The following is a 12,317-nucleotide window of genomic DNA, read 5'->3' as shown; positions in this document are numbered from 1 at the left end:
CAACACTGCAGGCAGATTCTTTACTGTCTGAGCCACCAGGGAAGCCTGTGTTCTTTCTGAAAAGGAAAAAGGTTAAATTTTCATATAACTTCTCGGTTGGCCCGCTAGTCATTTCCTAAGTGATTGGTGAATCTTATTAATATAGGTTATTTTGTGTAACAGTGGGACATAACCTTTTATAAATAAAAAGCTTTTTCATTAAAAAATCAATTTTAGCAAACTAATTTCTAGGGCAGTTGTGTTGAATAAATTTAGTTTTTGTTTTAATTTTTAATTAAATGGAGAGCCATTTAATATTAATTGTTGGTTATCAAAGTTAGGACTGTCGTACCTTTAAAGTTAACAACAAACCTTTAAAGTAGTCCTGTAGTTGTCTTTGTGTAGCTCATACTCTTATCTGTGATAGAGTGATGGAGAATTTAAAACAAGCAATCAAACAAACCAAAAGACTAAGTTTGGAGATGAAAGGGTTCTTTAAACTGACCTTTTTCTCTCAGGACTCTTGTGCTACTTGCGCCTATTTTGGTTGGTCTCCCCAAAGCCCCTGAGCCAGGACCTCTTGTGAAGAATGTTCTCTTGACCTGATTTTTCTATAGAGTCTTTCTTCTAGTTCCGTTCAGCACTTCTGTCCGAATAGGTTGATTGCATTCTTTTGATCTTGAAAATCTTCTGCCCAATTATTTTTCTTTAAAGAGCCAGAACGAAAATAGTATATTCAATGTATAGTCGAAAAGCAGCTGAAGAAGTGAAGCGAGAATTGATAAAGTTACAAGTGAATTACTACATTCTGGAAGAATCGTGGTGTATAAGAAGATCCAAGTGAGTACTGAGCAACAGTACTTTATATTCATAAGACATTAAAGTTAATTCAGTCTCATGGCAAGTGCTTTACTAGTTATCTGTGTGAAACATATATAATATTTAGCAAAGTATATGTCGAAAAACCTTTCTGATAATTATTTGGAGTTTTTTTCTTTTCATATCATTATAAATATCTATTTAATTTATAATGATTTGCATGTGCACATTACCTTTGCATGTGTACTTATTGATAATTTCCCAAATTGTTCATACTTGCCTTTGATGTTTTTTTGAAAAACTCTAATTTAAAGTTGGATGTATTTTCTTTTAAAAGACTTGTAGAGTTGAAATCAGGTAGTGGAGAGTCTCACTGTAATGAAGGCCAGCAGCTTTGTCCATGCTGCATCTCTGCAACGTACATCCTGGGATAGAGGGGCCCCTCTCCCAGCTTCACCTGAGAGCAGGGATCCCCCAACGTCTGGGTCTAATGCCTGATGATCTGAGTTGGAACTTTGTAATAATAGAAGTAAAGTGCACAATAAGTATAATGCACTTGAATCATCCTGAAACCCTCCTCTGCCCTGCTTCTGTGGAACAATTATCTTCCATGAAACTGGTCCCTGGTGCCAAAAAGGTTGGGGAACTTCTGACTTAGAGTGAAGCTTCTATCTTACTGTTTGTATCTTATTTGAGTGGCAAAATGATTAACATTACAGCAACCCGTATTCTCTTGGGTTTATAAATTTTTTCTATTTTCACAGAGAAGTTCACTAAGCAGATTAGAGCAATAAGAGTTGGTAAGATTTTAAAAGCAAATGTGAATTGTAAAATAGACAAATTATTTAGAAATGTTGCACTTGGGTGACTGGATAGCAAATGATAGCTTGCTATTAAAATACTGAAGCATCATCCCGTAAGGAATATAGAAAGTAGTTTTTATCAGAAATCAAGGATATTTTATGGAACACTATTATTTTTTTTTTAAATTTTCATTACTCTTTAAACAGAAATCTTCAGGAGATTGCTATATCTGTGGCTTAATCAATCTCATTCACCATGTATTTCAGTGATACACGAAGGGTGTTAAGATAAAATGATTAAATATTGACTCAGGAGTAAAAATAGTTCTGAGGCAGTATCTATCAAGTGTTGCCCACAAGGAAACTCAAATAATTGTTTATTGTTGAATGATTTTCCAGTGAATATATCCCAAGTGACTGGAATTTAATCAAGATCTACAGAAAATGGTACTGAGTCATAATTGAGAAAATGCTCCATGTCTTTATGAACATAAGGATATGTATTAAACTTATATACATAACCTTTAACTTTGTTGTATAAATTTAGGACAAAAAGTCGTAAGCATCTCTCATAACAGTTGGATGAAGACATTGTAATAAATGAATGTCGGCCTGACGTTTACAGTCAGAAGGACTCAAGTTTCTTGGCAGAGATTTCTGCCAGCATTGGGATCTTTACTGTCTCAGGGTTTACTTTCTGACTCTCAAGTTCAGTGATGCCAACCTGAAACACCTGCAAGTTACTGGGATATAAAAATTGTGAGCTCTCTTCCCCAAGCAAGTGATGAACCTTGATTCAAGAGTCTTCATTTTCCCCTAGATCCATGCATATTTGAATATGTGAAAATTGCAGAGGCTGGCCTTCTTTATTCTCAGATGTTGATGGACCTCCTTGGATTTGCATAACTGTAGTAGTCTCATGTTCTGATGGGCAGAGCACTGGTTTTTGTACACAAGAAAGGATCAAAAGACAAATTTAGGAAGTATGGCAATAAATCTCTCACACTGCACAAAGTCAGCAGTGAATTAACTGCCTTCTGATCATCTTCATTTGGAGCTCACCTCCAGGCACAAGGCTGAGAGTTGGGTGGGGTGGAGGTTTGTGCTGGGTTTCCCCGGTTGCACTGATTGCCCTTGTTTTGTTTGGGGCAGCAGGAGTGGAGAGAGAGGAAAAAGAGGTGGCTTCCTTTCATCTGGTTTCCCCCTCAGTAACGACACTCTCCATCTTCTACAGGATTATAAGTATCAGGAAATCTTAGGCAGGTGCACTCTGCTCAAAGCTTGAAACAAAACACAGCTGTGCTCTCTGTTCTGGCAGAGAAGCAAATGGAGGGCTCAGAAGAGGAAAGGGGAGAAGGACTAATACTCAGTACTCTTACTTCCACAGTAGGAAGAACTGAGTTTCTGGCCAGAGCTGTCAACCACAATTGGAACCTTCCTTCCTGCCGTGGCCCTCACTCTCCAATTCTGTCATGCCAGCCTAAGGCAGTTGTTGAAAAATGTGCCCAAACAGGGGGAGCAAATAGGGAAATAGTGTAGGAGAAGAAAAGGAAGAGGGACTAATATCCACCTGGAGCTTAAACTAGTATCTGCCATGGTGGGCACTGTATATGTGTACTCTCATTTACAAAGTGGCTTAATTGTGTGCTTGATTATTCTTGAAATACTTGATACCCTGTGTTCAAATACAAGTAAGAAAATATACTCAAATACAAGTTATAGATTCAGTTTTTAATTAGCTCCTTTTTTGTTGTCTGTTCTCTGCTCTTTCTCATTAATTCCCATAATAGAGTTGACATAAAATTAAAATACATTAATTGAGAAGAAAATTATTGAGATTTCACTAATGCTGTTTTAAAGACATAGCTGACTGGCCTCAGGAAACTTTAGAAAACCCAGACGAGGACTGAAGGATGTTATACTTAGAGCTCACAAAGGCGGCTCTTTGCCCTCTTCTTTTCCTGAAAGCAGTTGAACTCAGTAGCTGGTGCTTCATGTGTGTTTCACTCTCTACTATCATTGGCCTGCAGTATAATAACAGTTTGGCCTTGGTATGTGTGAGAAAATTAAAAGATAGAAAACCCAAGCCCAGTCATATTTTCATAGGTTAATAGAATCTCATATCAGCGAGGGTGTGAAGAAAAGTGTGCACTGAATACTGTTTTGTGGGAACACTCACTGGTAATATTTTTGGAAGATAATTTGGTAGACTCATAGTGCAAGTTGAATAGCATTTTGACATGGTGATAGCACTGCTTCTAGAAACAGAAACTTAGCTTATAGAAAGATAAAGGCACAAAATTATTTATACCAGCATTGTTTTATAATGACAAAAATGAGAAACAATTAAGATATCTATTCATGAAAGAGTGATTAGATAATACATAAAAGTACTACACCTATGAAAAAGAATAAAGTAGGTCTTTATGAAATGAGACTGTGACCACTTTTTATTGTTAAGTGAGAAGGCCCAGGTTAATCTCAGTTTTGTAAAAGCAATCCAGGAGCACCTGTGAATATAAATGTCTGTGCCTGTGTTTTTGTGTGTTTGTATGTCTGAACATGAATAAAAAAGGTCAAGCAGAATGCATGCTGGATTGTTTATAGAAGCACCTCTGAGGAAGGGCATTGGAGGTGACAGTGGCTTCTATTTATTTATTTTGATAGGTTCATATTTTGACACCCTTTGAGTGAAGGTTCCCTTTAAATTAAAGATGTTACTGAAAAAGAGAAAGCATGTGCATTCTTGTCTAGTGCTTGCCTTGTGGTAAAGAGCAGGGTCATGGGACTGCCATTGGGAATTCAAGGGACTTGTTGGAAATGGTGTTTTCTCTTATAAAGAAAAGTGAAGCAACTCTGATAAACACAAGCTATTGTCAAATCTCTATAATTTTTCCTTGGGTTTTCTGTTTTTTAACATTTTAAAAATGTAAAATTTGTGAAATCCCTTTCACTTTTTTTGTTTTTGATTGATATTTGGAAGAGTCCAGGCCAGTTGTCTTGCAAGAATGTCCCACATTTGAATTTGTCTAACTTATTTCACATTATTAGATTCAGTCTGGCAAAATTTGGCAAGAACACTGCATAGATGGTGTTGTGTACTTTCCATTATGTCACTTTGGGAGATACCTGTCACTTTGTTCTGTTATTGGTGATGGTAAGTTTGATAACTTGATTAAAGAGTGTCCCCAAGTCTCTCCGTTTTAAGGAGACAAATGTCCTTTATAATCAAAGCCTTTCACCAGATAGTTCTTGCATCCACTCATCCACTTCTTACACTTTCCTGAATCAGTTATTATTAATACATTGGTGATTATAAAACAGGTAATATATTTGAAAATAATATATCAGTTACTGTTTAGTGGAGGTAAGAATGGATTTGGTAAATAATAAAGTGTCACCTTGTGTCTCCATGTCAGTTCAGTTCAGTTCAGTCGCTCAGTCGTGTCCGACTCTTGGCAACGCCATGGACGGCAGCACGCCAGGCCTCCCTGTCCATCACCAACTCCTGGAGTTACTCAAACTCATGTCCATTGAGTCAGTGATGCCATTCAACCATCTCATCCCCTTCTCCACCTGCCCTTAATCTTTCCCAGCATCAGGGTCTTTTCAAATGAATCAGCTCTTCACATCAGGTGGCCAAAGTATTGGAGTTTCAGCTTCAGCATCAGTCCTTCCAGTGAACACCCAGGACTGATTTCCTTTAGGATGGACTGGTTGGATCTCCTTGCAGTCCAAGGGACTCTCAAGAGTCTTCTCCAACACCACAGTTCAAAAGCATCAATTCTTTGGTGCTTAGCTTTATAGTCCAACTCTCACATCCATACATGACCACTGGAAAAACCATAGCCTTGACCAGACAGACCTTTGTTGGCAAAGTAATGTCTCTGCTTTTTAGTATCCTGTCTAAGTTGGTCATAACTTTCCTTCCAAGGAGTAAGCATCTTTTAATTTCATGGCTGTAGTCACCATCTGTAGTGATTTTGGAGCCCAAAAAAATAAAGTCTGATACTGTTTCCACTGTTTCCCCATCTATTTGCCATGAAGTGATGGGACCAGATGCCATGATCTTAGTTTTCTGAATGTTGAGCTTTAAGCCAACTTTTTCCCTCTCCTCTTTCACTTTCATCAAGAGGCTTTTTAGTTCCTCTTCACTTTCTGCCCTAAGGGTGGTGTCATCTGCATATCTGAGGTTATTGATATTTCTCCCAGCAATCTTGATTCCAGTTTGTGCTTCTTCCAGCCCAGTGTTTCTCATGATGTACTCTGCATATAGGTTAAATAAGCAGGGTGACAATATACAGCCTTGACGTACTCCTTTTCCTATTTGGAAGCAGTCTGTTGTTCCATGTCCAGTTCTAACTGTTGCTTCCTGGCCTGCATACAGATTTCTCAAGAGGCAGGTCAGGTGGTCTGGTATTCCCATCTCTTTCATGTCACATTTTGGTGGTAATTAAAATATTTCAACTTTTTTCATTCTTATATTTATCATGGTGATCTGTGACCAGTGATCTTTGCTGTTACTATTGTAATTGTCTTGGGGCACCTTGTACTGTACCCGTGTATGATGGCAAACTTGATGGGTGAATGTTGTGTGTGTCCTGACTGTTCCACCAACCAGCTGTTCCCCTGTCTCTCTCCTTCTCCTTAGGCCTTCCTGTTCTGTGAAATACAGGCCAATTAATAATTTTTCAGTGACTTCTAAATGTTCAAGTGAAAGGAAGAGTTGCATGTCTCTTACTTTGAAACAAAAATTATAAATGACTAAGTAAGGAAGGCATATCAAAGGCCAAGATGGGTCAAAAGCTAGGCTTCTTATGCCAAACAGTTGGCCACATAATGAATACAAAGGAAAAGATTTTGAAAGAAAGTGCTATGCCAGTTAATACATGAATTATAAGAAAATGAAACAGCATTATTGCTAATATGGAGAAAGTTTTAGTGGTCTGGATGAAAGATCAAACCAGCCACAACATCCCCTTAAGCCAGTGACTAATTCAGAGCAAGGCCATAACTCTCTTTAGTTCTGTAAAGGTTGAGAAGGTGAGGAAGCCACAGTGGTAAAGTCTGAAACCAGCAGAGGTTGGTTCATGAGGTTTAAGGGAAAAATCCATCTCCATAATATCAGAGTACAAGGTGAAGCAGCAAGTGCTGATGTAGAAGCTGGAGCAAATTATTCAGGTCTAGCTAAGATCATTATTGAAAGTGGCTACACTAAGCAACAGATTTTCAGTGATGAAACAGCCTTCTATTGGAAGAAGATGCCATCTAGGACTTCCATAACTAGAGAGGACAAGTCAGTACCTGGCTTCAAATCTTCCAAGAATGGGCTGTCTCTCTTCAGTTAGTTCAGTTGCCCAGTTGTGTCCAACTCTGCGACCCCCGGGACTGTAGCATGCCATGCTTCCCTGTCCATACCCAACTCCTGGAGCTTGATCTCTCTTATTAGAGGCTAAAGCTGCTGGTGACTTGAAGCTGAAGCCAGAGCTCCATTTATCATTCTGAAAACCCTAGGGCCCTACTGAGCTATGATAAACCTACTTTGCCTGTGCTTCAAGCCTGGATGACAGCACAACTGTTTACAATATGGTTTCTGACTATTCTAAGCTGTTACTAAGGGAAAAAAAGATTCATTTCAAAGTATGACTGCTCGTTGACAATGCACCTGATCACCCAAAAGCTTGAACGAATGTACAATGAGATTAATGTTGTTTTCATGCCTTCTAATGCAGCATCCATTCTGCAGCCCCACAGTTCAAGTAATTTCCATTTCGATGTCTTATAATTTAAGAAATACACTTTGTAAGGCTATAGCTGCCATAGCCAGTATTCTTCTGTTGGATCTGGGCAAAGTCAATTGAAAACCATTTTGGGAAGGATTCACAAGTCTAGATACCATTAAGGGCATTTGTGATTCCTGGGAAGAGGTCAAAGTCTCAGAGTTAGCAGGAGCTTGGGAGAAGCTGACTCCACCTCTCCTGGATGACTTTGAGGGGTTCAAGACTGTGGTGGAGTAAGGGACTGCAGATGTGGTGGAAGTAGCAAGACAATTAGCTTTAGAAGTAGAGCCTGAAGGTGTAACTGAATTGCTACCATCTCATGATGAAACTAGCAGATGAGAAGTTACTTCTTATGGATGGGCACAGAAAGTGGTTTTTTGAGATGAACTCTACTCCTGGTGAAGATGCTGTGAAGACTGTTAAAATAACAACAAAGGATTTAGAATATTACATAAATTTAGTTGATAAAGCAGTGGCAGGGTTTGAGAATATTGATTCCAATTTTGAAAGAAATTACTGTGGGTAATATGTTAAAAACAGCATTGTGTGCTACAGAGAAACGTTCATGAAAGAAAGAGTCCATTAAGGGCGCAAGCATCATTATATTGTCTTAATTTAAGAAATTTCCATAGCCACCCCAACTATCTGCAACCATCACCCTGATTGATCAGTAGCCATCAACATTGAGGCAAGACCCTCCATCAGCGAAAAGTTTATGAAGCCTTTCACTGAAGACTCAGATGATGGTTAACATCTTTTTAGCATTAAAGAATTTTTAAATTAAGATATGTAATTGCACACTTAATAGCATTCAGCATAAACATAACGTTTACATGCACTTGGCAATACAACTAAAAAATTTGGGTACTCACTTTATTGTAATGTTTGCTTTATTGTGGTGGTATGGAACCAAAGCTGGGATCTCTTGGAGGTATCCTGTATAATTTTCTGCATCAGTATTCCTCTTACATTGTGCTGGGCCTCATGCTGGTACAGTCTCCCCCTTAGTCCCTTACGTCATGGGTATGTCCCATTTTACCAATGTGGAGAGTGAGATTGAGTGAACTACCCAACACCATATTTTTGGTAAGTAGCTGATGCAGAATTCAGCTGAGATCTCTTACCCCACCGCCTTAATTCACGTATATTATATGTCTTTTTCTTTCTTTATCATCACCTTTGCTGTGTTCACCTTGTTCTAGAAAGGATTTATGGAAGCTTAAATAAAAATAACTGTGATGGGTTTTTTTTTTTTTTTAAAGAAAGCTAATTTATTTTAAGTGGAAAAAGAAATGAGGGTAGGAACATAAAAAGTGTGTTCCTTTATCTTCCATTATGTAACATACAGTGATCTTTTTAAAATCTACACTTTAATTTTTCTAGGCCTGGATGCAGTATGCCTGAAATCTGGGATGTGGAAGATCCTGCTAATGCTGGGAAACCTCCCTTATGTAACCTCTTAGTAAAGGAGTCCAAGCCTCACTTCACCACTGTATTCCAGAACAGTGTTTACAAAGTCTTAGAAGTTATAGAGGAGTGACTGCTGCCTACAGAGAATTCCACCAGTAATGGTTTCCATGTTTTGCTAATAACTCATGCCTTGTTTTTAATTCAGATTCCCAAAACTTTTATAGGTAACTGTTTTCAAATAGAAAACGTCTTATTTGGTCAGTCTGAATGTAAAAATACTTATACTTTATCAGTTGGTTATTATTTCAATGCACCCCTTAAAATTTGCTATGCAAATGAGTATATGCTTGTATTTGACTTAAATATTTGTCCTAAAGTGAGCAAAGCTACCTGTATAAAAAAATATGATGGGTCATAACAAGGGTGATGTGAAAATATAGTCACTTCTCAACTATGTAGGGGCTGATTTTACAATTTGTGGACTATTAATGCCCCTTGCTTTGTTCTCTGCCTTTTGCTCTTGTCTTTTGAACATTTCAGTGATTATTGTAAGCCCCTCAGTCATGTCAGCACCTGTCATCAACTTCAGTAAGAATAGCTGGAGCAGACATGGATATTTGCTATGTCGACCTATAATTTATTTCCCTTCTTCACATTCTTTGTTCTCTGTTGCTCTTGTTAATAAAGCATTTCCTGCCCGTTATAAATCCAAGTTCTTGGACCTAGTCATTAGGACCACATTCCTATAACTGCCAACCATGTGGCATTAGTGTATGTTGGCCTGTCTGTTTCTTTTCAATATTCTGTGTCAAATAAGTGCTATTTACTCAATTGCTTATCAGTCACTTATTCTTGGTTTAAAAAGTTTAATGACAATTGTGTATTTTTCTCATTTTTAGTAGTATTTGAATGTTTATATTTTAATAACTTTAAACCACTTAAAAGTTTTCATGTATAATTGTTTTAAGAAAAGCTATTTTGAACAACCACAGATGCATCTAGCAACTAATGTATATGTGAGTAGATATAATTTATAGTGGAAGACTGTAGTATATGGTAATTTTTCTTTTATTATTAAGATACCATAAAATATGACTAGTTTTTTGGTCACACAGTAAATAAATAATGATAAATGAATGGAGTTTTTATATTTTACTTTTAAAATTGCCTGTCTTTAATAAGACAAAGCCTTAAACCTTATGTTATAATTTTGGTTTCAAAAACCATCATTTCAGTGTGAGGGACTAATATATTCAGTCTTCCTCTTTACTTTTTTATCTGTTGATTTGTATCTTGAAACTTTTCCAACCTGCTTTAAATTCCTAGTGTGAATTTTTGTTTCTTAGAAGTTAATTTGTGTGAAATGAGATTCTACAAAACAGTGAACCCTCATAGTTCTGAGAAATGGTTTTAAGATTTAACGTTCTTAGCAAACCATGACTCTGGCAGACGACACGTTTAATTACACAGTGTTCTCTTTATTAACCACAGGCAGATTAACCTCATTGTGGATTGTCCTTGAGACCTGAGTCCTCGGGGCTGGTTTCCGGTGCCCGCTCCGGGGAGCCACTGAAGAGCTCTTCTCTTTCTGCCTTCTCTCCAGAGCCCAAGGACAAGCCTGGTCTGGGGGAAGCACTAGCTTGCTTAGAACAGACAGCTGCCAAGACAGCCCAGGCGGAGGCAGGTGCAGCCCCCAGCCTGCCCCAGAGCCCGTCTTTCCCAGGGAGCCTCCTGCTGGCCAAGATGGTCAGTAACTTCAGGTGCCTCCCCCTCTTTCTGGCTCACTGGGTGACTAATTTCTTGGTCTTAGTCTTTAGCCAGTTTTAGAAAACAAGGAAGCATCTGGGGAGTTTGGATTAGGAGTAGAATTTAAGCAGTGATGCAGCAATGAAGAAAAAAGCGAAGTGGGCACTTGAGGCCTGAGAGGATGAAAGCCACCATGGGTGGGAGAGGAGAAGTGTGTACTCTGCTTTATTTCCCAGTTTCTCACATAAGTGTGTTTTGTACATCCAGCAGTTACTGTTTTTTTTTTTTAAATTTTACTTTTAAAGTCATTGTCTATTTTTCCCCACCTTTAAATAATCCCCTTCCCAGTAAGTTTACATGTAATTATTTGAAATTCCACATAGAAAAACATTAAAATAGTGTTATAACTGTCTTATATGCTGGGAAAAGATAAAAGTAGTCAAATTAGGGTTTTTGTTTTTAATTATTATTTTCAGAAGACTCCTTTCGTAACAGTATTTATTCATGTAGCTCCACCAGCAAGCTATGATTATGTTTTAGGCCAGTCAGTTTAGAACAGACGCCCTGGGCTACGCTGCACACTCGGCTTGGTCACATCTGTAGCAGCCAGTGCTGAAGGTTATAAATATCTTTTATGGCAACACAGAGTAGTAGTAGGTTCGATACACATGATAAACAGTATTAGAGCTCAGTATTTTATGCATTTTTAGCATTTAAAAATATTTTTGCTTTAGTCTGAGGAAGGTTAGAATGGGCAGGGCAGTGATAAAAATAGCTATTGCTATGACATTAGGAAAGGAAAAAAAAGTTGGGACAGTATTCCTAAAAAAAGATAAGCCTCTTAAAAGTGCTTAGCAGAAACAGTGTAGTGTTAAAATAGGACAATGATACTAAGGAGAAAATGAAAGAATGTATCAGGAGTAAATTGATAATGCATACGGGAATTGTATTTTTATGAATTTTATGCCAGTTGTTTACATGTACTATGTATGTTAAATAAAAAAGATCATGAAAATATGGAGTGTTTTTTTTTTTTTTAATTCTTATTTTCATTTCCTTCTTAGCTGTACATATGTTTAGCCTCATTCTGTAGTCAGATAACCACGAACTGGTCTGTGGCAGATTGCAGTCCTGAATAAAGAGGAAGGATTAAAGGTCCATGGAGCTACTCAAACCTCTTTATCAGTGGTGGAATAGCTGTTAAGGTTCCCCACACTCTTCTCGTATTTATGGCATTATATACACTTATGTTACTTTATTGTTTATGTCAAGGGACACAATCATTTTTTAAAGTCATATTTTCAGGGTAATTCCAGAGTTGCTGAAAGCTTCTTTTCGTACATTAAACCACAGTTTGGCCTCATGACATTTTCTAAATTATAACTCCTTGTATTAGTTTGATACAAACATCAACTTAGTTTTTTTTTTTTTTTTAATCTGCTAGGAGGCAAGACAGGTTAGCTTAATTCATGCCTCTGTAAGTTTTTACACAGTAATACCTTCATTCTCTGACATGTTGAAGAAGAGTGATTCTCAAAGATAGTGTGAGAATCAGAATCAGCTGGAGGGCTTGTTAAAACAGAGTACTGCACCTCACCACAAAGGTTTCTGATTCATAACAAAGGTTGGCCTAAGGTGGTGCTGTGAGCTGAATGTTTGTGTCCCCAAAATTCATATGTTAAAACCCTAATCCGAAAGGTGATAATACTAGGAGGTGGGGCACTTGAGGTGATTAGGTCATGAGGATGGAGCTCTCATAAATGGTATTAGTGCCCTTATA

At 37.7% G+C, this 12,317-nt stretch overlaps 1 protein-coding gene across 3 annotated transcripts in view; it reads left to right on the top strand.

The window, feature by feature from the left end:
• Window positions 1-11,554, top strand: part of DPY19L1 (dpy-19 like C-mannosyltransferase 1) — a 94,419-nt gene extending 82,865 nt beyond the window's left edge. For 2 of the 3 annotated variants that reach the window (XM_020889337.2, XM_070468397.1), the window contains exons 21-22: window positions 694-819; window positions 8,765-11,554. In XM_020889337.2, coding sequence (XP_020744996.2) covers window positions 694-819; window positions 8,765-8,921 — 283 coding nt within the window. In that variant the 3' untranslated portion in view covers window positions 8,922-11,554. The remainder of the gene's footprint in view (window positions 1-693; window positions 820-8,764) is intronic. The other variant, XM_070468394.1, reaches the window with a different exon arrangement.
• Window positions 11,555-12,317: the final 763 nt, after the last annotated feature.

This window comes from Odocoileus virginianus, chromosome 1 (assembly GCF_023699985.2).
Source record: "Odocoileus virginianus isolate 20LAN1187 ecotype Illinois chromosome 1, Ovbor_1.2, whole genome shotgun sequence".
NCBI classification, from domain to species: Eukaryota; Metazoa; Chordata; class Mammalia; order Artiodactyla; family Cervidae; genus Odocoileus; species Odocoileus virginianus.
Note: the sequence above shows the minus strand (reverse complement) of the source record. Positions and strands in the feature narration are given on the sequence as shown.